Genomic DNA, 27,924 nt, shown 5'->3' on the forward strand with positions numbered 1-27,924 from the left:
TCGCGTTTTTCTTCTTTGTTGGTTTTAATAGCGGGGTAAGCTGCGGCGTCACGCTATTGTTTAACAGCTGCAGCTTCCGGCAATTGGCTTACACGCTGCCCATCACGAGGGGGCACAGTTTGCTGTGGAAACGCAAATGGGATCAGGCTTAACTGTACCAAACCATCCCAAACCGTACTGAACCGACCCGGACTGCTTGGTGGAAACACGGCTATAGATACTTAGCCAAAGGTCAATTGGGTCTTCGTTTACTCGGAAGTATGACCCTTATGTCACTTATATCACATTTACCACATATACCAGTCCACCAAATTTAAACCAGAATATAACTTTCATTAAAAAAAATGTAGTTTTCACTTTCAATATTTTTTTATCTCTTAGTTCTATTTTAATTAGATTTGACTTGAAACACATATGAACTATTTTCCTCTGTAAACATTTCACAATGTTACAACTTAAGTGGGGTATTGGGCTTGTATTATGAAACTTTTGATGGTGTGCACCACAAAACTGTCAGAAAGAACTTATCAGTTTGAATAAAAACAAAAAGCAACATATTAATATATGTAAGTATTATGGTGAGACACTGTAAAAATCTGGTAGAGCTCTGAAATAGAACCTGTCCCACTTAATAAGTAGAGGTTAAATTAATGTAATAACAACACAATTCTTTCCATTTCTGGAAATATTACTCACAAGTTTGTTCACCCTATATAATACTTACTTCCACTACTAAGCATTTTCAATATTACACTACTATTCTATGATTTAAAAAATAGAAAAGAAAAGAAAAGAAATAGGCCATTAAAAAAGTAAGCAATGGTCTGATGGTACGGCCACACCAAACGCAAATTTGCGGCGTGATTATATACAAAGTCAATGCAAAGACGCGTTAAGACGCCGATTCACCTCGGCCGGCGCGTTTGGGGCATTTTGCGCGGCTTATTTGGGGCGTTTGCGCCTTTGTGCATTTGTGCATTTGGAGCGTTCACACGTTTGGGCAGCAGACGCGAATTCGCTCGAGTTGAAAATATTGAACTTTTGACGCGAATTCGCGTGAAGGCTTGCCATGGCCGCCAATCAGCGATGACATTCCCCCACGACGTCATTGATTTGATGACGTTGGAGGGGAACCGCCACCTGCTCCGGCTCCAACCCCGCCGGAAGATGGAGGAGAAAACAATCTGTGCGGTGTGTCATTATCCAGAGTTATACGATACGACGTGTGTACTCTACAGAGACCTTTAAAAAAAGGAGCAAGCTGGGTGAAAGTTGCTGGGGAGACAGGTTTTGAAGGTAAGCTCTGTAAACATTCGTTCCCAGCTGGATTTGGCTGCACGGTCCATCACTGAGTCCGACCATGTTTTCCTCAGTGGAGTTTTGAGCCTGATAGAGAGGAGGGAGGAGTGGGGCAGGGGCAGAGCCAGGGAAAAGATGGAAGTTCTCTGCGGTCCTCACTTTCCTCCACCCCTTCATTATCCCCAGGGAGACCTCCAGGAACATGGGTTGGGGATTCGGGTGGTTGGGAGTTCGGGTGGTCCGAGGTTCGGAGGGTCGAGGATGAGATCGCAGGGAACAGCCAGGCAGGGCTGGTGGATTATCAGGGAGAGGCAGCAGGCATTGATTGTGATCTCCAAAGCTTTCACACACTATCCTGTCATGCTTTTGAAACCACAGCTCATTGTTTGTCAGCTGCTCTTTTGGGCTTTCGTCTTTAAATGAAGGGGCTCTACTCGACATCTGCAGTGCCCCTCTAACGCACGTTCGCCCCTCAGCTTGTCAAAATAGTCAAGCAGCGAGACTTACAGCTAGTTCACACAGCGCAGTGCTCTTGGCTGTTCACACATGAGGCATTTTCTGCTGCGCTCTGACGTGCCGATTAGACATCGACTCAGCTCGGCAGTGATTGGATGTGTCCATCTGCTCTGTCCAAACTTTACAACTGGCGCTTGCGGCGCTTGCGGCGCTTGCGGCGCTTGCGGCGCTTGCGGCGCTTGCGGCGCTTGCGGCGCTTGCGGCGCTTGCGGCGCTTGCGGCGCTTGCGGCGCTTGCGGCGCTTGCGGCGCTTGCGGCGCTTGCGGCGCTTGCGGCGCTGCAGCTTGCAGAAAAAATAGAGAAGCAGAGCGGAGGCGCTTCAGAGCGCGAGCCGTTCTGCACGCAGCACTTCCACGCGTGCTGTGTGAACAGTTACATCGGTTAACCCCAGCGCCGATCAGAAACTGCTGTGCGCGGCGCTTCCGTTTAGCGCGTGGCCCGTCCTGTGTGACCCCTGTGTCAGGTGTTCACGTGGCGCGTGACAGGTGATTCGCGCCAATAAATTCGAGAGTTCGCATTTGGTGTGGCAGCACCATAAAAGATGTTACATTTATGGGGCAAGGAAACCAAGTGTGTCTTTTGAAGCTGCATTTTTTAAATTTTGAAATGTTGAATTTTAGTTGAATTTCAGTTGATATAGTACCGTCATAAGAAATGATTAAAAGAATAGTCAATAATTGTATAAAACTCTCACAGATATGGTGTTGCTTTTTGTATGTTACCAGGGTTATTCTGAAATAACCATGAAAATTCTGAAATAATCCCTTGGCTTACCATGTTAGTGTGTTACAGTACTGTCCTTAGCTTACACACAAAGAAGTTCACTGAAACACTCTGTTTTTGTGACTCTGGCCAAGGTTTGTCTCAGTGTAAATGATGGTGCTGGCTAGGATGCAGAGTGGAGAACACTGCCTGGTCTCCCGTAGAAAAGAAAAAAAAACTGCAGAGGTACAGTGAGTGTGACGTAAATGTTGGTGCAGTGCTGCTAGAGCCTCCAAAGTCCAATACTGCATATTTCACCCTGCTAACTTTCAACGGCAGCAGACACACTCTGCAGATTTATACTGCACACATCTATCTCTTCTTTGCTAACCAGTAGGTGGGGGAGGTTGAGTTAGGGAATGAAATAGTGCATTAATCACTGCATGCTCTCTGCTTTCTGAGCTACCATCTTTTCCTTGCATAATTTTCTCTCCCAGTCTTTCTCTCTTTGTTCTGCTTGTTCTTGTTCTCTGAGAAAATAGTATTGATTCTTTTCACTGACAGACTCCACTGGCATAAACTGACTCTCATGTCTTGTACTTTGAGGTTCATTGGTGTAACGATGTGTGCTGCAGCACAGCATCGAGAGTTCTCATGTCTCTTTCAGTCTTTCACAACATGTCCCCTGAGTCCCACCGTAGGTCAAACCACCTTAGATATTTCAATATTCTCCTTTTGACTTGAAGTTGATCTGTTTTTCTTTCATCAAGACTCAAGACACAGTAGCTTAGTAAAGAGAAAGCATACCCCCCCCCCCCCCCCCCACACACACACACACACACACACACACACACACACACACACACACAACTTGTAAACCTTTGCATTGGCTTTTATTTGTTCGAGTTGACTGAGTATTTTTTGTTGTCTTAATGACTTGCTCTGTCCTGCCACACCAACTATTCTGCATGAACATCTCTCTTCACATTTTTTTGTTTGTCTCTGTCCTCTTCTTTCTGATCAGTGAAACATATCACACACATACATTTTATGTGAATGTGTGCGTTAAAATTTTGACCTGCACTTCAAAGTAGGGTTGATATTGCATGTTAATTCTGTACAAATATTATTTCTCGTTAATCTCAAATCCGCATGTGGTTTCTAGAGATACATCAAAATCTTAGATGTGTACGTGAGGGTGATCATATGGATAAACTAAGCTTTTCAAATCACTTCCTTTAACTGTAACGATAATGGCCTTTATTCTGTTGGCTTAAACACATGTTGATGATAACTTTGCATGTAGAGTGTTTAATAATATTTGTCCTTGTTGTTCATAACTGTGTATTCTCCCTGCCCCAAATCCATTCCCTACCCCTTTCTATCCCTCGGCCCCTCCCACCTCTACCTTTGCCCCACCACCATCCTCATTTGTTGATCTGTACGACAGCATCTTCCTTCCTGTTTACTTTTCCTGTGCAGTTTAATCCATGACAGTGACCACATATCATACACATAATAATCAATAAATTTGTGTACTTGAACTGAGAAGGAAAATTCTTGATCACAGAAATGGTAAGCATCATACCTTCCATAGACTTTATGATACGTTAAGAACAGGCTGTCTTCCAAACCCTCTACTAACTATGTGTGGATATAGTATGTAGTCTGACTGTTCTGTTGGGTCTGCTATGTAGTATACTACTCGGGTTTTCAGTTTTGGAAAGCAGAACTACAGCTGATGGATTTTTTTAAAAATGTTTAACTTTATCATAAATGTACAACCCGCAAAGACAAACAGCGATAGCGCAGTGCCTTGTGGGAAACAGTATGCCAAGTAGACTGGTCCACTGCATACTGAGAAATTTTCCCAGATACTGCAGATCTCACAAGTTTTCTCATACTGCCTTGTGCAAGACTGCTGGGAATGTAGGCGGTTTAGAAAACCGTCATAGTTTATGTGACATCACCTGTATATTTCTTCATCAGAGTTTTGAAGTCTCACCCTGAAGTTTGGAAACACTGACTCAGCCTTACTCTCAGTCCACCCAGCAAGTCACAAAAAGACAGAGTAGCCACCTTGCTAATAGTTAGAGTCAGTCAAGTCAGCTGTGTTCTTAATTAGGAAATACTTTAAAGTATAGTATCTTCAAAATCATTCATTAAACAAAATCTCACAAACCCACAGAGTATGGGACACCAGAAAAATTAACTGTTCAGAGCAAAATTTCAGATTCTTAAAATATGCATGTTTTATATGTAATGATTGGCTTTAAGGAAAGTGCGTGTGTGTGTGTGTGTGTGTGTGTGTGTGTGTGTGTGTGTGTGTGTGTGTGTGTGTGTGTGTGTGTGTGTGTGTGTGTGTGTGTGTGTGTGTGTGTGTGTGTGTGTGTGGTTAATGGTACTTCTGCAGCCAGCCTCAAGTGCACACTGCAAGAACTGCAGTTTTCAACACTTCTGCAATGGCCTCCAGGACACAAGGAGCTGCAGCTTTGTATCAACTTCCAGCTCCCAAAACTCACTGAAGTGTGGATCAAACTTCCCCTTCAGTAATTTTAAGGAAATGCACAATAAAAATCCACCATGTTACTTAGACATAAACAATAATATGACAAGCTCTTTTTGGCCTGCGGGGAGAAGTAGAGTGTAGTATGTAAAGTTATTCATCATTCAGCTAGCTAAAGAGACATTTTTATCTGGTTAAAGACTAACAGCTTAGACGCTTTTCATTAACTTGCAGTTTTGTTTGGGTCACTTCTCAGATTAACTGAGTAATGTCTATATAATGGTTGGTGTTACACGGAAAGGTATGAGCAGTCTAAGGATGACATAGTCCCTGCTCAAGAAGAGCTTTAAAAACTGTACTACTTTTAACACTATGGGCTCTAATTTCGTGGCGCAGCGCAGAGACAAAATAAATGTATGCGCCATACATTTATTTTGTCTCTTTTTCTTCGTCTTTTCTCTCCCTCTTTTCTTTTAATTAAATGAAATGAGAGAACCAGATATATACTCAGTATCCGATGTTAAGGCTGTTTATTGTTTAATTGTAAGATGTGCATCAAACTTCCAGCTGCCGTCAGGTTAACTTTCTATTATGACAAACGGCTTTAATCTGACATCAAATGTGACAGGACAATTAATATAGATACAGGTGTATATGCTGGTTCAGACGGTCACATTAAATAGTGATTACTGTGATTGTTTATTGCATTAAAATGTGCCTGACACTCTGGAAACCTGCCTCTGAGGCTTTGTTGACATATGCGCACAAGCTTTCAGCGCACTTTTTTGGCACAAAATTGTCACTGTGCCAACATGAATCTGCTGACACCTCTCCCTGGAGCGCCATCAACTCCCCCTGGCGCGCTGTCACACCCATCTCTGCGCAGACGGTCTACCAAATTGTCAAATTGGCAGCGCATGGCGGTGCGCTGCACAAAATTAGCACTGTGCAGGGTGCGCCAGGCCTGCGCCCCCTGCACTACGCCACGAAATTAGAGCCCAATGAGGTAGTGGATGACCACCTAGCAGAGGTTATGCTTATTTTACATCATAGTCATATTACCCTGGACAAAATAACAACTGTTCATCCACATAAACTATTCAACCAATAAACCAAAGACCAAGAATATATATCTACACATTTTCTGAGTAAATAATAAGTAAATAATGATATAAATGATCTTTACTTCATGGGGAAAAAAAAGAAACAGTGGTTTCTTAATGATCTTGTTTTTCGAACAAATGTATCTAATTTAATCAAATTCACTTATATGGTAACCTCTCCAACTGCATTTGCCCTCCCCAGTTCATGTTTCATTTTTCCCCTCCTCCCCTCTCCTCATGTTCCTCAACAATTTTGGTCCTTCCTCCTTTCTCTTTCCTACCCTCAAGTGTCCACATTTAATTTTAACAGCTGTGTATTCATTCCATCCATAGGCTATCCACCTCAGTCTCTCCCCCTTCGTTGTGTTACTAAAGTCTGACTGAGAGCAGGTATGTGCAAGCCACCTGCCAACAGATACAAGCTCAGTTGACTTATTCACAGCTACAATGTCAGCACTGGCTTAGCTTCTTGCATCACCTTTGAAGAGACTGAGTCAAAAATCAATGTTTTACTGAAAAATAAAGACACTTTGTTTCGGTAAAATAACTTTGGTGAATGGACTCAGTAAAGCTCTCTTGGATTAATGAAATAGCCCTAGGTGGGCTTGGCTTGAATGCCATTTTGCTGAAGTAATTGGCAAACTCTTGCTTGGCTTTCTAAGCAGCATCCATAATTCACTTAATCAAGAGACACTCAAATATATTAAATCAACATAGTTTTTAAAAGCAGAAAAACTTTTACATTGACTGAAAAAGCTGTTATCTGTGGAATCATTGCAGAGAAAATTTGGAGTCTATATTTTTTCAGCTTGAAGCAGGATTTTTTTTCATCTATCTATACATGAATATTGTTCAGCAGATTGCATCAGCCCTGGGTGTAACAGACAGTAAAGGAACAATCATATTTGCTTAGGATGCAATGTCATCACAAAATAAGTAAGAAATCTAGTTTGTGCTAAACTCCAAAGTTATATTTCAAACAGATTAAAAGACACAGACGTTCATTGCAAGCAGCAGATCATTGCTTGTGTTTGGGCTCCACCGGATGAACATGAAGACCCTTGGTACATGCATACATTTTAAATGTGATATGATTATGCCTAACATAAATATTCAACCCTGTGCCTACAGGTGATGGTGGGGCTGAAAGTTTGATGCAGGGCAGCAGAGGCAAAATCAAAGCAGGGTACCACCAGGAACTGTTTGAAGGAATCTCCAGATTGGGAGGATGCATTTATAGGTGATAGTTAGAACTCAGTTCCATGCAATCATTTCAAGTGTGAAATCTGTGCAGCCTAAGTAAATAATAATAATAAAAATGATGAAAACATTCGATTTTATAACTCACTTTAGATTTAAAACAAATCTCAAAGTGCTACAGATAGGAGCATTCGAATCAGTACAACATGACAGGGATAAAATCAGTCCACATTAAAATCAGAAAAAGAACAGTGCAGTGCAATGCACGAATGGAAACAGGTTAAAAACGAAAGAAGTCTGCTAGATCCAAGATCTAAGAGATCCAGCTAAAGGTGGTGTAGCCTAGGAGTAGCTATTGGAGAAATGATAAAGTTGTCTCCCTGGAGCTAGAAATTCTAAATTCTAAATCCACATGAAAAGGATATATACACCACAAACTGAGCCTCATTGGTGTAATTAATTCCTGTTGTTGCTTGGAGCCGTATTGGAAATAATGATCTCAACCTTTACTTTGAAGCTAGAATGAGGAAAAGAGGTGTGGTTGAGCCTGGGGCTGAGGCTCTGAGCCTCTTGCTATCACCTACAGGGTCCCCACTTTTCAGTCAGGTCAGCTGACACACAACTTAGACACATAAAAATAAGGAAATTAACCAAGATTGGCCTGGACGTTTGGCCAAGATTATTTGCTGCTGTGGGCAGATGACATATCAATCTTGAGCCCCACAATTGGTTCACAGACATTTCAGACCCACCCTGATAATTTTCAAATGTGTTTGATTTGTATCGGAATGATTACGCCACTAATTTTTGCCAAGATGACAAAAGCCATCAGAGAGATCTACCTACAAGGGACCGTTGTTGTCTACGTTTTCCCAACCACTTTCTCATCCAGATGCACTTAGTCGTCTTTTCTCACTGCAGAAAACAGCTACAGCCAGCAGCACTGCACTAGTATCCAATTTTTGTGCTTTTGTTTACATTTGCTTCCTTGTGAGATGACATGGGATCATGTGGTGCCCAAAAATTTTGATGAAGTCCTGTAGTCTCTTGAAAGGTGTGCATGTTTAAGATTTAAGAAAATGTATATTTCAACTAAGCAGAATGTTTGTCACTTGGTAAAAATGCAGATAATGCTATACAATGCATACAAAAAGCTATGTTGCAGTTATTGTCAATACAGTGATATTGTAGAATAACCTTAGGATGTCCACATACAATCAAATATGTTTATACACACTCACACACACACACACACACACACACACACACACACACACACACACACACACACATTGTTCAATTCAGCTAAAGCTAGCTACACAAAGGTGTCTCAGTAAATGCTGTTTACTATTAAGGATACAATGCCAGTAACATTGAAAGTTCCTGTTTTGAGAATGGTCAACATAATTTTGTTGACTTCCACTGGTCCCCACTGGGACCATGGGCAAGCTTGATTCATAACAGCATCTTAAAGTAGCTGAAAGACGAGGTCCAGACTAGGCTGGAGCATCACACTTTTTTCGTTATTTAATGTCAAATTCAAAGCAGTAGTGCAGACCACACATTGTGTAAAAAGTCAAGGAATATTGCTTAAGTGGGCTCAATAATTATTTTAAGGTTGTGTCAAAGCAAATTTTGTAGATTCATCCCAATGTTTTCCTTTATATGTCAAATGCAAAAAGTTTACAAAAATTTGCCTTTGCATCCCACAGTTCAAGGGTTCCTGCTGCTTCTTGATATGTAAGACCTTTTCGATAGATTTCTCAGCCCCTTGCACACAGTGTCTTGCATCACACTTAAATTGAGTGGACGCAATCTGAGCAATGGTGCTGCCTTGGCAGTCTCAAAGAGAGTTATATTTTGTAAATTGGAATGCAGACAATGATCTCTGCAGTGTTTGTGAAGTCCAATGCAAAGCTGGTCCATCAACTCAGTTCTTCCCTCGTTGCTCTTGTATAAACTCAAGATTCAAGAATTGTATTCACTTCATACTCATACAGATGTGCAGTGAAATGTAGAAAACTGTTCTGCAAGGCCATGCAATAAAAACTCAAAATACTAATACTAATACATACAGTAATAAAGGAATGAAAAAATAAAAATTCAGGAATGTAAGAATATACAAAATATAGAATAATGTAAGCAGTGTAAAGTGTCAGTGTTTAAAGTGTTAACTAAAATGTGAGGTGTTTGTGCCTCATGTAGTAATAGTCCTATTTCTTTTCACGAGGTTCTGTGTTTTTATCTGAAGAAGGTGAAATTATCAGTCAAACAGCCTGAGGGGAGAAGCGATTTCTCGGAGTCTCACAAGTTTGAGGCACTTGCCAGTGGGGTAACCAGTAAAAAGTCCGTTACCTGGCTGGTGAGGCTCCTGCATGGTCCCCTTTGTGAAGATGTCCTGGAGGGTGGGAAGTGTTGTGCTGATGGTACGTTCCACTAACTTTAGCAGGGCCCTTCTGTCATGCACAGTGGGTGGCGTTTCTCGTCAGTACACTCACCACTGCTCTGGAGTAAAAGTCTTCAGAACCTTCCCAGAGACGTTGAATTTCCTCACGTGTCTGAGGTGATACAGGAACGGCCTTGCCCTCTTCACCTGACTGTCTATGTGACTTCTACATGTTAGATCCTCAGAGATGTGTACTTGAAGCTGCACATTCTGTCCACCGTGTCCCATCAAGTTTCTGTGAGGTGTAATCACTCTGTTGTCCTCTTCCAAAGCCCACAACCAACTCCTTGGTTTTTTAGGAGCCGGTTGTTGACCTGGCACCACTGTGACAGGTTTCTAACCTCAGTATGTTCGCTTATTAGTGTTGCAACCAATAACCACAGTGTCTTCTGCAAATTTCACATTGATGTTGGAGCTGCTAGTGGCCCTACAGTCATGCATGTAGTGAAGAGTGAAGAGCAGGGGGCTGAGGACACAGCCCTGTGGTGTTCCGATGTTGAGGGTGCAGGGGCTGCCCAGTCTGACCACCTGAAATCTGTTTGCCAGGAAGTCCAGGATTCAAGCACACAGAGAGGTATTAGTTAATCACCTTGGAGTGGAAGTTGGCGGGAACTATGGTGTTTAAAGCTGAACTAAAATCAATGAACAGCTGTCTCACATAGTCCATTCCTGCTGTCCAGATGGGTGAGTGTGGTGTGCAGTACCTGAGAGACAGTATCACCTGTGAATCTGTTCGTTCTGTATGCAAACTAAAGTGGATCCATAGACTCAGGTCGCATATAGCAGGTTTGCCTTTTGATGAATCCCTCACATCACTTCATCACTTCTTAGGCAAGTGCTACTGGGCAATAGTCATTTAGGCAAGCTGGAGAGGCATTCTTCAGTACAGGGACAATGATGGCTTTTTTTTCAGGCATATGGGGACCACAAACTGGCACAGGAAGACGTTGAAAATGGTGGTAAACAAGGAGCCAACAGGTCAGCACAGGACTTCAGAAATGCCTTGTAGCCCTCCTTGAATGGCATGTAGCAGTGGTCCAGAGTATTGTTGCCCCTCGTGGAGCAAGTGACATGTTGGAAAAAGTTTGGCATAAGTTTCTTAAGGTTCGCCTTGATAAAATTCCTAGCCATGATGAGGAAAGTGTTTGGATGTTTGCTTTGGTTTTGGCATAGCATGTCATGCTGGTCCGATAAAGCTGTGTCTGTGTCCACTTGTGGTGGAATGTAACAGATGTAGTTATGACCGAAGTGAATTCCTGCGGGAAGTGAAATGGACAACACAGGATGGTTAGGTGCTCTAGATGTGGCGAGCAGGAGTGGGAGAGGGTTTTAATATTCTGTGTATTACACCAGCTGTTGTTGGTCATAAAACAAACCCCTCCACCCTTGACTTACCAGATTCCTTCATCCTGTCCTTGCAAAGCACAGAGAGCAAGTCCGATGCCATAACTGCTTGATCCAGCACCACAGGGGTGAGCCATGATTCCGTCAGGCATAATATGTTGCAATCTCTCATCTCCCAGTGGTGTTTGGCCTGACCCCTCATATCATCTATCTTGTTATCCAGGGACTGGATGTTGGCAAGAAGGACGCTTTACGGGGGTGGGCATGAAGTTCTTTGCCTGTTTCCGACACTATCACGTTTTCCTTTATACTTTTTTCTCCCCTGGTCATTGTTCCCTTCCTGTGTTGTATTACACAGGAATTTTGCTGGCAACCGTGGATTACTTCTGAAACCATTGGAAACAGTGTTTGTGACCAGTCTCTTAATGTCTCTCAATATCCGAAAGTGTACTGAGATCATAGATCATCAAAGAGCTGATGTGAAATAGTTTATAGAAACAACATAAATAAGAAAAAAAAAATACACAGCCTTAGCGGAGCAACCCGGGGCGTCTGGACACAGCTGTACCATCTTGTTTCCACTCCACATCTTTTAAGAGGTATCATTTATACAGTGGACAAATGCAGACCTGCTGCAACAGGCTTAGCCATTTTCTTTTGAGAAAAAGAGGTGCAGAACCCAATACAACTAAAACGTGAACAAAAAACTGAAACAAAAATAAAATAAGTTATATTTTTTATATTGAACTTAGTTTACATCTGAAGTAAAATTTTCTTAATAAATCATGTTGAAACTATGAAATTGAGTTGATCCAGGGATAAGGAAAGTAAAAAGACAAGTAACATATTATAATCATATTTGATTCCCAATTCTCATATCCACAAAGAATAAAATCCATGCTTTCTTCCAGTAAAATATAAGGTATTCGAAACAAACACAAATCTGTTAACACCCCACATGCATGTTAAATTGACAAATTCAGTTATTGAAACTTGACAATGCTAGACATCAGCAGTGGTAGCATGAGTAGCATGTTAGTGTGAGGCGCTGCTATTGCCACACAATAGTTTCACAGAGCTGCTAGCATGGCTGTGCCTTAAGATTTCAACTCATTAAAATGTTACTTTCCAAATGAAGAGAAACACGTACCTGAGCCTGACGTTTTTGGAGGGGTTTTGTCTTCTGTCAGTTTGTTTGTCTGTCAGTCTCTCTGCCAGTCGAACTGATGGTTTCTCTTTTGACAGCAGCCTGTGGTCCCTACTGGTTAAAACACCTGGACTCTGAGACCAAAATGTCTTCTGTGGAAAGTTCTTTTCAAGGTTGTAATGGAAGCATGTCTTTTTAACTGTGCTCAGCTCCAGATGATTTATCCACATCTCTGAGTATCCCAAAAGTCATTGAGCCATTGTGTATGGTTTGGTTTTTGCTCCTGAACAATCATCCTTTGATCTACTTTTGGGAATCTCAGAGCAGGAAGTCCAGTGGATGTACATATTTTTTTAAAAATGAAGGAAGTATAAAGATTAACAGAGTCTGTGTACATCCACTGGGTAAGTGCATCCTCCCTCTCCCAGTTAATTTTAGTGCTAAACAGAGCCATCCCTAGGTGTCTAGGGGTTAATGTGGCAACTAATAGCTTACTTTCATAACCAATATTCCTGTTTTGTCCTGTCTCTGTTTGTCTGTCTGTCTATTTGTCCCTCCGTCCATCTGTCTGTCTGGGCTTTTTTTTTGTTTGTTTTTTCAATCTTCCTCCTTTTGATCTAAAATATTTTACTTTGGGCTGTTATTTTGTTGATTTTTTTATGGTTATCAATTTTTTCCAACTTTGTTTCATTTACAAATGCTTGTAACTGTAACAAACTGTTTATATTTGCTATTTCTGGTGTTCAATGCAATCATAACATGACATAAATGAATATATCACCTCCATTTTGAACCTGCATTGCATACCTTTCAACTTTTACCATGTTCAAAACCATTGTTGCTGACTAATTCATTTTGCTTTGATAAATGACCCTTCACAATCCCTCTTGGACCTTTTCTTACCTGTGCTCATTGTCTCATTTTAGCCACAGGTTATGAGAAGTCACGCAGCCTCAATAATATATCTGGGTTGACAGGCGCACCATTGCGCCTTACTCCAATTACCAACTCCACCTTTGAACCTTTCGAGCCTCCGGGACTTAGACGATGTCACTCCCCTATCCCCTCCATATTGTAGCAAAGCTGACAAGGAAACACGAAAAATCAACAACATCAGCAACTCTAATTCTTTATATGATTTTCTTTTTCAATGTTTTTGGGGATCATGCAATAGAAAACAAGCTTGGACATAAATGGATGGTCTCATGGACATTTGATTCACTCTAGTTATTATCACATCATCAATAATCAAACACATCAAAACAAATCCAGAGTTAATCTTGGCAAATTAATCAAAATCACTTATTATCAAAACCTTACCTAAGACGCTGAGAAAATGCCTGCGCAAATATACTTTTAATGTATACAACCACATACTTAAAAATTTACCATGCTAACAGATTCCTATTGTAGAGTCTACATTACTTTGGACTGATATAATAGTGGAGTTAGATTGCTTAAGCTTACCTGTGCTACCTGTGCTTATCTCAACTGCACTTGCACTTCAATGCTGTAAGACAGATAACTAGGAGTAACTATAAATAGGAGACCTTTCTTATATTAAGATTCAGAATGCACACTTTCACAATGACATAGACACTAACATTATGCTGCAGCATGCATACATGAAAACCTTTCAAAAAGATGAAAACAAGGGTTTTCTTTTTCTTTTTTGTACACTTCAAGACAGAAAAATAACCCAAAGCATAGCACTTTTGCACCTTTCAAAAAAGCTGAATTGTACAAATCTGCATACCTGTCACATGGATACATAGTTGGTTCTCTGTGAACGTCTTCAATAGGATGAGTGGAATAGGGCTCTACCTTCATTAGCATGGAAAGAAAAAAAAGACAAAAACCGAAGCCAACCGAAGTTGGCCTCCAGTCACACCAAGTCCCCCAGATTTTTTAATCCAGACTGAAGGAAGACTGCCTCACCTTCATCACATTTTGTCACTCCACTAAAACTCTGCTTTCCCATCACGAGGAAAAAAGGCCAAAGGCTGACCTGCCAAGCTGGAGAACAGGGGTGATCAGCCCTATTTCCTCTTCTTTTACATCATCATATTTAGAGGAATGGCACAAATGAAAATAATTGATTTGTTTTTTTAGAGCAAGATGAGAAGATAGATGTTACTCTCTTGCTTGTGCACTAAGTACTGGGCTGGAATATAAGATTGTGGGGTGAGATTAGCTGAGCTTTTAATGAAAACTGGAAGCGCAGGGTTCTAGCAAAATAAAACTGAAAATGACTACTTTTTTCCTCACGTTGTTGGACACACTAACCAGCTAGTTGTTGCCCCTAACTTACCAAATACAGCAGAATCAAAAAGACACACCTCACTTGTATTTTTCAGTATCACTCAGTTATTTCATCTATATTTGTTAAGATTTCTCATGAAACATCTTTTTTTTTTAACAATACCTAAACTCAAAGACATTTGCAAAAAAAAAAAAAAAGGTAGTCATTTATAATGCCTGTCATGTATACATTCATTTGGAAAGTCCTAATGGATGTTTTGTGGTAATTTTTGTAAAGCTTAATTTGGAGCCTCACTGGCAGAACTTGGAATTGAGGACACTTTGCATTCCTTCACACTTTCTTTTTTTCTTTCAGTCCTTGTGCTGAGCTAGGCTAACCACACCTTGACTCCAGCTCTGTGCTTTATGCATCAGTCTGAGACTTACATGTATTTTCAAGGATTATTAGAGACACATCTTTCTAGAAAAATAAAGCCAAACTCTCCCTTTAAGGTGTCTCTTCCTTTTAAAAGTTATTTACTTTCTTTTTATCTTGAAAAAATCACATCATAGCTCAGCCTGAGTGTGAAAGCGTGATTTTTCTCAAGTCTGAGCTCATCCACCACCATCACCATCATCACCACCAACAACAGTGTTACTACTAGCACTGATGCAGTGTGACTCAGCGGCCAATGGCAATATTTTTAGTTCTCTCCCTTTTTGGCTTCTCTTTCTTTCCCTTCTTTTGCCCCTCTTGAACTTCTCCCACCATCCCTCTCCTCTTCTGTCTGTCCATCTCTTTTTTGTTTGGCTGCGGCTGAGCAGTAGGAGGCCCCATGAATGGCTACTGGAGTGACAGCCCATGGTAGAAGAGCGGACATCAAACACCAAGAGAGAAGAGGAGAGCAAGAGAACATGCACCTGACAGCATACGAACCTAGAAATATGCAATGTAGATAAACGAGACAGCAGAGGATCTGCCTGCTTCTGTTCAGATATGACGTAACTGCAGCACACGTGACAAGTGTGCACCTAAAGAAAAGTGTGTTCAGCTTGTGTGTGTGTGTGTGTGTGTGTGTGTGTGTATGTGTGTGTGTACCTGCATTTAATTTTGATGCAGACTGAAAAGGAGTTTTTCTTTTTCTTCTTTCAAAATAAATTATCATTTCATTACATCTGTTATGTTACCTTTGAACACGCGTTATTACGTGGTAATGCTATCACCCTTTGGTTGGTGTTTCATTATTTTTTCTGAATATGGATGATGTTTTTCTATGATTTGAATTTGATATATTTTGCTGTAGCAGAAATGTCACTTGACAATGTTGAAGTAGCCATGTAATTCAAGCAATGATTTGTCTGTTATCTATGTTTCATATCTGTTTTTTGCTGCTCTCACCTTTCTCCCACCTAACAATGAAAGTCACAGACAAAACACTTTCAACAGGCTTGAAGTCATTCCCCTTGGTCTGTGATTAACCCCATACTTCCATTTTTGTGAACATTTATATAGGAGATTAGTTAGACAAAGAAGAAGATGATAGAATATCTTTAAATCTGTGAAAAGAGATAATAGTGATCTTTGCTTGAGCTTCACAAATTGCAATTGCAAAACAAAATACTCATTTTTCAGACTGTTTCAGGGCTCTAAAAGCATGTTCTGCCTGTCAGTGTTTTATTCAGGTGGCAACATCGATAGGTGGGAGCAACAAACACATAACATTGTTTAAAAAAGCTACTTTCATAACATGGAGAGTAAGATGAGACAATGTATCAGTTATGCATCATGTAATGTCTGCGCTAAATAATCTGACCCAAAGCCAGAGAGCTCAGACAAAGTCTAAAGCATGGAGAGCAGCCTGTTGGCTTCTGCTTGTTTGACACAGTATTACACCAACACCTTCAAGTTTAGGTTTACTATACCAGAGTTTAAACTTAAACTTCAGGATATTTTCATGGTACAGAATAAATTACACATAAGACGTGGACATGGCCACTGATTCATAACTACAAATCATCGCTCATGCTTGGTTAGCAAGGTGCACTTCATACTTGTGATATTGAATAGCATGCAGTGATAGACTTACAAAAACAGGGTTTTAAAAGAAAATAGGTAACCACAAAAAGTAAAAACAGTGCCCCACAGTCTTCTGGTGCACTTGGTTTTGTTTGCCGTAGTTGCATGTTATCATTCATGAAGAACATAAGCCAAAAAACAACTTTGCTTTGTGTCATCTATTCTACTCTAGATTGATGTTAAAATTGCAAAATGAACCTCATGCCCCATCAATGGAGAGGGATCGAGTCCATGAATGCACTTGGAATTATTTAGTGAGACAATTTGTCTTTTGAAACCAAAAGGCCACCGTACTTCTTACACAGTGTTAGGATGTGAAATGAGTGCATTTGCGGTGGTGGTGTACCTTTCACCTTTGTTTCCAGTCTTTATGCTGCATTATCACACTTGTTTGAAGTGTAGCTTTGTTCTGCACAGGCTTGTGATTTATACTGATGCCTCATCTCACTCTCAGTTAGGGGTCTGCAATTTTCTTCGTCATATGTGACACGAATAACTGGTTATGCAGGGTTTCCTTTTTTGCCTCTTGCTTAAGTTGGGCACCATGAGCCCAAATGAACCATGAGTCATGCTTAAGTCAAGGCTTTTAAGGTTTTTAACTCTGATGACATCATTTAGGATCTGAAATGAATGCAAGACAAACACAGAGATGCATATATAGGCAAACTTATAGTCACACACATTCTGACAAACACATGACAAACACTTTTCTGAACCTGTTTCATATTTCCTACATCTTTGGTCTTTGGTCACTCCACCATGTCCACTTGTTTTTAGAGTATATGTGTGTGTGTGTGTGTGTGTGTGTGTGTGTGTGTGTGTGTGTGTGTGTGTGTGTGTGTGTGTGTGTGTGTGTGTGTGTGTGTGTGTGTGTGTGTCATTTTCCTTGAGGTCACTGGCTTGGTGTCCTGTGTCGTAATAATGTAAATATGTAAAGTTTGTGTTTCAGAACAATCTGCATGGGAATTCCATCGCAAGCAATAATGATACTGACATGACTAATAATGTGAGGAAATCTGATTAGATTTTAGTCTTGAGCTTAAATGAATGTGTACATAACATTTAGATTCTAAGACTGTGTATGAATGTGTTTTAAGATGCATACATATGCACTTACAAAGCATGCAGGACATAAGAGCTTAACCTCTGTGAATGCAAGAGGCAGGATGGGCTGACATTATGCATGCAAAAATGCTATGATGCTATTGGTCATAAGAGACCAAGTTAGGTACTGTAACGGGCTTGGTAGGGGGAGGGAAAGTTTATTTTTGCAGGACGGGTAGGGGCTTAGTTTTAGTAGGTCTTGTCAAGCTGCTTTCTTATCAATCTTGAGAGACTTATCATAAGAGAAACTTAATAACTGTAGCTTATGATATATTCTTCTTTGTTTTGCTTCTCTTTTCACAAAGAATTATTCTGAAAGCCCTGCGCTAATCAGATATATGCAAAAAGAAGCAGTAACTGTGAACTAAAGTAAAAAAAAAAAAAAATCCAGCTGCTTCCATCATTGTTTCAATCCTCTTCTTCAAGAGAGAAATGAGACCCTTCTCCATCCAAGATACCTCTTACCAAAATGTTCCTACCCATTGTTACATTTGTCTGCTTTTCACAATCTCTTTACAGCTTTACCTGTACCATTTCATGTTAAATTTACTTTTAATTCGTCCGTTTTTGTACTTGTGATTTCAAAGTCCATAGGAAGGATGACTACTTAGTGTGAAAGGGAAATGATTCAATGCAACTTCCAACAGATGATAATGTCCAGGACCCTGGACAGGGAATCACTGGCTTAATAGGACTGATAATGTCAGTTTGATCAAACCTTGATTGGGCATTAATCACCATGACAGTAAACACAGTCATTTCCAGAAAGCTAGTCTACTCTTATTTAAGAAAACCACAGACCTGCCTTCGCATTGGTTGAAGTTATTTGTGTGATTTATCTGGGCCTTTGACATTTCCTGTGTGATCTTTTGACAGGCTTCTAGAGGATTTTTAAAAATTGTGACATCAAGTCTAAATGAGCCAACCTTTTAAGCCTTGTTCAAAACGCTACCAGCTCAGTTTCTCTCTGAGTTGTTTGGGTCCTACGGTAGTAAAGGTCCAATCAAAGCCTGATTTATACTTTTGTGTTGAATCTTTTGTGTTGTCTGAAAAGCAAAGGTGCAGCATAGCCGAAAGGACTGTTCATACTAATGGCAAAAAAAAAAATGGATCAGCTGTACGCATGAGCCAGGTTAACGGCCCAAACGAGCGTTACATTTAATGGAGGCAGACCCACCTTTACAGGCGCTAACCACAGGATCACAGCCTCTGTTCCGCTGTTTAAAGGAGGAAACCGTGCAATGCGTTACCGTGTAAGACAAAATATGCAAAGACTGTGGACAATCCTTTGGAAAGGTGGCGATGTGTAGCCATACAGCAAATTTAGATTAAGGATAAAAACATTTTTCAGTGAACAGGTTAAATAAGTGAGGCAATCCAAGTCTCAAACCGGCAACGTTCGCTGCCGTCAGTTCTGGAGGTTTGCTTTGCTCTTTGCTTTTCTGTGTCTGGGTCCTTCCAGGATGTGTGTGATGAAATGTTGGAGTTCATCAAACAGCTGCTTGTAGAGTTATTCATGGAGGTACTGAGGCAATGCTGCGCTGCTTGTTCTTCCTCAAAGCAAGTTTCATATTATTTTATTTTTGAGGTTTTCTACAGTCAAAAACCACACACATTTACTCTGCTGAAGATCTTTATCCAAACGTTCCCTTTCTCTTTGATATCTGATTGACTAGCTGATAGCAGCTGTTTGTGTATTGTACAGGCTGAAGTAATCTGTACCTGCGTCTCTTTCATGGTGTAAATGGTTAACTGGATGAGTATTTGTAGTCCTGCGCAGCAGCCAAACGGGCCATTCCATGAGAGAATGTTAGGACTAATGGTCCTGTTTGTTTAATGAGTGAACGTGCATATGGGTCCTGGTGAATATGCTGCTCTTTGACTTTAACTCCTGGGACCAGTGTTAGTCTGCCAAATCTACCATCAGTTTTAGTACGAGCATTAAATATAACCTGTTGCAATTTCATCTAAGTTGCTAACCAAACTGTATTACTTAATAAAGAAGGCTTGTAGATTATGTAAAAGCTTAACAACAACGACATCAAACTATTTTCTTCAAATAACATAATGGAATGTTTCCAAATTTTTTGCTGAACCCTGGATAGTATACATTCGCATCTGGTTCTGGGCAGTGATTTTGCTTTTGTGGTGCTTAATACAAAAAAAAGAGAGGAAGAAACCAAATATAAGATTATAATAAAGTATATAACAAAAAGCTGAAAGTTGCTCGGACTTCTTTGTGACCTTCAACACTGCTAAAGCATCTCTTAAAAAATAATAGTTTTAATTCTAGATTACCATAGCCTTTTGAGCTTATGCCCATGCTGCCAAAGTCCCTGTTTTCCCTTTTGTTGTCCTTTCAATCATTCACAACTCAGGTATTTGTATTTCAATCTGTCCAGTTCCTCCATGTTTCCTCAAAGATGCACTGTATGTCTGCTAAGAGCAAGGAAAGAGAGAAAAATGAGCTTTTTTTCTCTGTACTATCTGTTCTGTCACTTTGTTCTCCTAAATGCTGTATCGTTTTCCTGTACAGATGTTCTTTCTGTCTCCTCCTTGTGCAGCCCCCATTTTTTCACCCTTTTCACCCAATAATCAGCTTTCTGTGAAAATTGCATCACCCACCTGTCACCCTGATGACCCTCACAGAAAAAAGGGGGAAGTGAGTGAATGTGGAACACCTTCACAGATTTGCAAAAACGCTGGATTTCACCACGGAGGAAGACAGGAATGAACTTTCAATGAATGAATAGACTCTAGCCTGGGGGTTGGGGTAGGAGGGTGGGGAGCTGAAACTTTGGTATGAAATGATTGTTCTTGAGAGGACTGTCAGCTGAGCTGCGTCAGAGGGAGAATATGGAGGAGGAAAAGTTTGGGGAGGACACAAAAATGTGGTGATGAAGTGGAGGAGGAAAGAAGGAAGCGATATCACTTCTCCATGTAAGAATGTGTGCCTCACTGTTGTTCCCTCTGCACTGTTTTTGCTCCTTGTGCTGTGTTCCCTCACCTATGTGTGGTTCTGTGTTGGTGTGACATTTTGTTTTATGTTCTGTGTTTTTGTGTTGCACTCTATATTTCTTAGTTTTTTCATCCTTTTGCGTGCACCACACCTGGGTCAAACATCCTTCACCAACACTCCTGCTTGTATAATCCCACACAAACTGCACCAGAGTGAAAAAAACAGTGAAATTAAAGACAGATTAAAGAAGAATGGAGCATGGGAAGTGGGATGAAACAAAATAAAAAATTGTTGATATTTGGCCAAGGTCTGGTCTGTAAGTGTGCTGGACATTTCAACTGAGATGTACAGCTGTCACCTCTTGGTCTGGATTTCAGCCTCATCCTGGTTGGCTGCAGTTACCTCTGACCTCTTCTGATTACAGCACCTGTTTGGCTCTCTATCTCATTAGCTCTGTAAACAAATAGCCAAAAAATTGTTAGATCACGGGACTGAGCAGCCCTCCAAGGACTTTTGCACAATGTATTGTGTGTGTGTGTGTGTGTGTGTGTGTGTGTGTGTGTGTGTGTGTGTGTGTGTGTGTGTGTGTGTGTGTGTGTGTTTGTGTGTGTGTGTGTGTGTGTGTGTGTGTGTGTGTGTGTGTGTGTGTGTGAGAGAGAGAGAGAGAAAGAGAGAGAGAGAGAGACGTAAAATGTGTGTAATTTATGTGTGTTGAGACAAGTAAATGTTGGCCTGCCATTTTAAGCTTTGTGTTCTTGATGTCCTTGCATGTCAGCTGTGCTGGGTGAAGTCTAAGATGGTGTGCTTCTTTTCTGCTTCAATGTTTGGCCTGTCTTTTTCTTGCCTTTCATCTCAAGATTTATTGTCAAATACTGAAATTAAGAACTATTGATCCCATGAAGGTTCAGTCTGTCATTACAGAAGACTTAAAAGTTTTACCTCTTAGTTCCATTTGGCTTGAAACACTTATGCTATGTCTACTTTGACATGGATATTTAAAAAAAAGATTACCTTTTCTCCCTTTTTTTCATATATATATATATATATATATATATATATATATATATATATATATATGTGTGTGTGTGTGTGTGTGTGTGTGTGTGTGTGTGTGTGTGTGTGTGTGTGTGTGTGTGTGTGTAAGGAGAAAAAAAAATCAGCCAGGCCGGTAGGTTGCAGGGATATAAGATGATTCTGTCACATCAAACACCAGAGAATAACACTGTGTGTATGCATAGCAAGTGTTTTTTAAGTCATTGTTTCCCAAAACTTCATTTTTTTCACAGCACAAAAACTGTTATACTGATTTTTGAAACTCCACCTTAAAAATTGTTTCTGAAAACCTCTATTTTCAGTGAAAATTACCTTTACATGTAGACTTTGGGACAAAGTGGAGAGAAAAACTCGAATTATTATTATTATTATTTTTTAAATATCCATGTTACTTAACATCTCATGTCTCATTAAGAAACCAGCCTCTTTGCCAACAGCATTTTGAGATTTAGTACTGTGTTCACCCCTCTTTTGAAGACAAAAGTTAATTGAAAGTACTGTAGAGGAGCTGAATTCTTTTAAAGTTAACAATCAAACTCAACTCCTTGTATTTATCAAGAAAAAAAAAACCTGAATACCTTTCAAAAACTGCATCTAGCCAGTCACATTTTTCAACAATCTTACTCTCTTCTGTGTAAAAAAAAAACAGTGGAGAGAACTTAAAGAGGCATTTCTATGCTTTTGGGAAACAGGCAAATATAGGATGTTGTTTCACTCTGGACCTGAGAAATGTACAAATTTTCAGGTCAAATGTGGAAATGGAGATCAAAATAGTTCAGTTAACATTTCATTATGGTGGGTAAAGTAATCATTCAAGGTGCTCATGTCAGTTTTGCTCAAATTATGGTGGGTGGCTTCTTGTGGTAACATAATAGTAGTCTGCCCTACCTCTACCACATATGAATCCCTGACAAAGCCGTGCCAGAGCCAGGGAATCCAGATTCTGAAATGTTCAAAATTAAAGCCTTGCTTAAATTAATACATTTAACCTGTTTAAAAACCTCTCAGCCCTGCTGCTGGAACTGCTAAAAATTCAAAGTATCATATATAGGGATGGGTACCTTTTACATATGAAACAATACGGTACCTATACCCTGCACTTGGCAATCTGTACCAGCTTTGTGTTACTTAGGTGTTACTTACTTGTTTGTGTTTATGTGGTAAAAATTAAACTTTTTTTCAGAATAAAATCTTGAAGTTTTTCAATTTAAAATATTTATTCTTCAATATATAACCTTGCAATGCTGTGTTCATGTCCAGCATGGAAAATCACCCATTCAGGTACCTAAAGATGGTACCTTTTGATTTTATGTGAATCACACACACAGATGTAACTCACAATTTACAATAACTGTCAAACTTTAGGCAGAGTTCAAATCAGAACATCTTTCCAAAGTTCACTGTTATACTGACAACATGACTCAGAACTTTGACTGTCCTAGCCATACACACTGACACCAGGACTCGTCATTCTGAGGCACTGGCACGTTCATTACACAGAGATTGACTTTGAGAGATGAACTAAAGATTTAGAGACAGAGACTGGCTTTAGCAGGTAATCCATGATGTTTTGTTGTTTCTTTGAACTGTTCAGAGAAAAGCAATTACTGTTTTGACAATGGAGAGAATGATTCGAGAAATGTACCAAAGTGACTGAGAAAAACAGTAAATGTAAAGCTTTGATTAACAAAGCTCTTTTTTTATTTTAGGTAAATGCTTAGTGGCAAAGTGCATTGTGAAAGTGGCTCTAGTTTGAACAACCAGCTCAATGAGTTTTTGTCAGAGCATTAACATAAAATTGAAGAAAACATTACTTTACCCACCATTATGTTCCACTAAACTGGCCCTGAAATGCACCAGACCAAGCTGCAATCACATCCACTTTAGAAAAGTTAAGCTCAATCAAATGATTACGGAATTCCATCGTGGTCATGCTGCTGTAACCAAGTAGTACAAAATTGTTCTTTACTTTAAGGATAATAGCTACGTTACTATGCCATGGTCTGGTGCCTGAGGGGCCAAGAGACTTTACATTTCTCCTGATCCTCACTAAATTCTCTTTTTCTTTTTCCCTTCCAGTGCTTAGTTTCTAATCTCCCTTTCCCTAACAAGAAGAGGGAAACAAACTTTAAACCACTGCTCCTCCATTTCCCCTGACGGGATTCACTGTATAGAACGGGAGGGGGAGAGAAAGAAAAGAAAGAGAGAATATAGTAGAAATAATCACCGGTGCTGATGCTTCCACCTGGACATTTCTTCATCTGCGTGACCCTTCATATGCAACCTCTCTGATGATGTCGTAAGGAAAAGGCTTCTTGTTGGTGGATTTCCAGAGATAGCATGGATGCTCTCGATGTAGCAGCCAGTGGACCTATGACTGACCTGGATTTGTAAACCATTTGACAGAAATCCCTCTATGTCTGCAATAACCCAGTAGTTGTGCTTTTTTAAGTCATTGTTTTGAAGCTGCTTTAACAACTGTGGATTTTCTATGTCTGATCCATTATTTCAGCACTCAAAGCACTATGCAAGATAAGAATTAGTCCATCGTGATGTCTGACAGCTCCAGCAGAATGTCACCCAGCAATGCTACAAGGTCACACACTGGCTGGATTAGCTTGGCTGTCACTGCTGAGCTACAGGACCTCTAACTGCAGACTGAAATCTCCTCATACATATCAGAACACATTAGCCATATAATACATTTGAAATGAATCTGCCTTTTTGGTATTATCTGGATCTCCCAGGACACAAGGGACAGCTTGGGACTTCAAGTTTGACTGACTGTTCAACTGTGGAGATTCAAGCATATGTCAAACAGTTAGACGAATCCACTCTCTGAGAGAATTAAAATCTCAAAGACAGACACATGGATGGGCATCACTGTTGAACAGAACACCTCAGAGACAAAAACTAGCTCTAACATCTGCATAAGACAAAAAAGGGTTGAAAATGTAAAATTAAGATGGCTTTCTCTCTTTCTCACTCCCTCCTTCTCTCTTGGGTCTTTATAGAATCTTAGCCCTTCCTGCATCTCAGCATTACTGCTGCTCCTACTCTTTAGCAAACTGCATGGCATGAACGAAACCAATTAGAACCAGAAGAAAGACAGTGGAAACCAAAATAGGTTGGAAAGAGAAGGAAAAGTGACGGGAAGGAGTCCATGAGAAAGTGGGAGAAAGACCCCACCCAAGTAATTTCAGTGCAAAGTCTTCTTCATGATCAAAGCTACTCTATACCCCCAACTGTTTGAAAAAGCATATCCTGCAGAAAACTGCTCTCACAGAGAGCATGACGGACACCTGGCCTACCACCTACCCCCCAACTCAACAGCTTCCGGGTATGTGTACCCAGAAAAGAGAGGAAGAATTCAGATTGAGAAGGAAAATTTCTCAAAGAATATACAACGGGGACAAAAAAAGTGATGGTTTCAAATCAGACATTATTTTTTCTTTGTTTGTTTGTCGTTTGTTGTTTTTTGTTAACCAGCATGAATATTTTGCATGATATCTGCAAGCCATTCTGATCCCCACCATGAACAACAGGGCTAGAAAATGAGATTTTTAGCATAAAATTAGGGGGGGGGGGAATCCTATATGCATAAATAAAAGATGTATAACAGTGTTAAAAAAAAAAAAAAAAAAAAAAACTTTTTTGATGTGAAATTCTAAACAATGAAAAATGGGTGCAACTTAGACCCGGGTTTTGTTTATGGTTTTGTTTTCTTTAAGAACCCCTTAAGGAGATCCCCACTAAATCCAAGAAGACTTATCCTTACTACTGAAAGTATTTATCCTGCTACAAGTTTATCTGTTTCTTCTTGTTCTCCTGGCTGATACTCTGCTTCTTCCTTCTCTTCTTCTCTCTCTTCTTTCTCTACTAGACTTTTCACCAGAAATCTTGTCTGTATCTCTGTCCAGCGCCAGTGTATGTCTCTGTCAAATTCTGAATCCTACGTTCAACATCATTGTGAACTACAGTGTGCGGTCAGCTCTGAGCTGTCCAGTCTGTTTGTTTTTATTTGTTTGTTGATTCTTATTTTAGACCTTTCACTACTCCCTAATATCACTGGCAGCACCACATTCAAGGCTAGAGTGACTTTGAAACACGAGGTCAAGATATGTTTGAGTTTGTTACAGGATATTTTGGCCACATAGTGAGTTCAAATTGGCTGCCTCTTCTTCATGATTGAAGGTCTCTCTTATGGCAGTTCAATGGGTTTTACAGTAGTTAAATGAAATCTTTCTGCAGAATGGGGGGATTTTCTCAAAGTCATCCATCACTCTATTATCACTTATAGCACTCCTACAAAATATATTCATTAGGCCTTTCATGTTTCTTTGACAATTTGTTTTGTAATGTTTCTCCTTGTATGTTATGGTCTTAATGTAAAAATAATGTGTTAAAGGACATTTAAGGGCTTCATGAAAGTACCTTGTGTGGGTTTGCTTTAGTAGCCTTTGAGCAGAGTAGCTTTTTCCAATCTGCCCTTCAAATGTGTAAAATATTCATGCAAACTTTAATCAATGACAATCCCTGTCAGGGTTGTGGCCTCTGTTTGAAAACAAAACAAAAAAAAGAGCAACACAAAACAGCAGAAGAAAAAGAATGTTTTGGTGTGCTGTTGAAAAAATTTCACCACCATCCCACCCCCACCACCCCACCCCCCCCCCCCCCAGAAAAGACAAAAGGTTTATGTATACATAATGGATTGGGATGGGACCATTGTCTCTAACATTACTTGTCATGTAGGAATTACTTTTTATCATTCATTTTCAATTGATTTGCACTACTTGGTATTTCTTTTGAGAATATATGGCAACATCTCCAGTACTTATGCTTGATGGTTTATTGCCATGCACTTTAGGAAACACATGTGAAAGTCATCTGTGCAGTTGTTTGGTTGCAGATTTGGACAGCCCTGTGTACCTGCACATCTTAGGACAGGGACCTTTAACTACGTACCTAGCCAAGAAATCAGGATTTAACTAAGGTTTAGTTAAATGGAACTGGTTCCAGCTGTCCCCTCACTCCTCACATTTTGAAGTCAGGCTGCAGTACACTGGGTATTTAAGGTAGTTCATGTATCAGACTGCAGAATGTAGCATTACAAGCATATGCAGCTATTTAAACTGAATCTGACAACTTGAAGCTGTACAAAACAATATCCCTGTGTAATTCTATTTATATTTTCCTTTATATCTCTTTAGAGATTTAGCAAACAGCCAAAACTACATTCAAAGTATAGGGCCTATCTCAGGAAATGAAAGTACCGCAACTTTTGAGGTCAGTTTTCAGAATTGAACAATGCTTCGGATGTGTTTTTGATTATGTTTATTTATTTATTTATTTATTTATTTATTTATTTATTCATTCATTTAACTAAATCAAGCCTCTGTTTTGATATTGTTTTCCTCTACATTGAATGAAGTGTGCAACCAGGGAAATTTATCTCTATGGAAGATGTTTGTGATACATGATAGGTTTATTTTTTCTGTTCACTTGTCTTCCTTAAGGTGGAAACAACACCCACAGAAATGTCAAAAATAATGCTCTTTCATTTTTTGTACTGTAGATTTTGCCTCTCTACTGCTGCCATGGGTCTGGCTAAATTTCTGTGTACTATTTTCTGAATTTCCTTCCTTTACCTTCCTATAGCTTTTGTTTGTCTCTTTTGTATTTTATTCAACATGTAATTTGTGTGGGCTATGATCATAAGGGCATTATCATCAATTGACATATCTTAAAATCCTTCTCAGTGTATTTTTGCGATCAATAAGGACAAAAGAAAGTCCAAAAGGGTATGTGATTGGTTCACTATATAGAAAACAAGATTTGCTCTAAAACTCAAGATTTGCTCTGTTTGTGGCAATGTTTCCTTATTACATGTTCCTCCCCTCTCTGTTTACCCTTCATCTGCTCCTCTTCAGCCCCTTTTTTAGTTCTCTTTAAAGAAGAAGCTTCTTTTTGCATCCCCTGTTCCAGTGTTTTTAAATCCTATTTTTGGAGATGAATTATAAATGCATGCCTGGAAACTTTAAAATGATTACTCTTGAGCCAATTATGAATGGTTGTGTAAGGGGAAGCCTGTCTTCTGTCACATAAAGCTTAACTTCTTGTTATCTGCTCTTCCTTTGTCTGCCAGGGGTAGGACATAAGAACTATCTATTATTTCACTCTTTTTTTCTTTTTCTTTTTTTTTTTTTACCATGAAACAGACATCAGCA

At 39.9% G+C, this 27,924-nt stretch overlaps 1 protein-coding gene across 6 annotated transcripts in view; it reads left to right on the plus strand.

Annotated features, from left to right (window-relative positions):
- The window catches only part of LOC141810055 (voltage-gated potassium channel KCNC1-like), a 107,523-nt gene extending 79,618 nt beyond the window's left edge, over positions 1 to 27,905 (plus strand). For 2 of the 6 annotated variants that reach the window (XM_074697368.1, XM_074697370.1), the window contains one exon: positions 13,190 to 15,309. In XM_074697368.1, coding sequence (XP_074553469.1) covers positions 13,190 to 13,341 — 152 coding nt within the window. In that variant the 3' untranslated portion in view covers positions 13,342 to 15,309. Of the gene's footprint in view, positions 1 to 6,459; positions 6,517 to 12,091; positions 12,437 to 13,189; positions 15,310 to 15,329; positions 20,626 to 23,776 lie in introns of those variants that run through there. The other 4 variants (XR_012600043.1, XR_012600042.1, XM_074697371.1 and 1 more) reach the window with 4 other exon arrangements.
- The last annotated feature ends 19 nt before the right edge of the window (positions 27,906 to 27,924 follow it).

Source organism: Halichoeres trimaculatus, unplaced genomic scaffold (assembly GCF_033239565.1).
Source record: "Halichoeres trimaculatus isolate MK-OKI-2021-1 unplaced genomic scaffold, fHalTri1.1 fHalTri1_scaffold_20, whole genome shotgun sequence".
Lineage (NCBI taxonomy): Eukaryota > Metazoa > Chordata > Actinopteri > Labriformes > Labridae > Halichoeres > Halichoeres trimaculatus.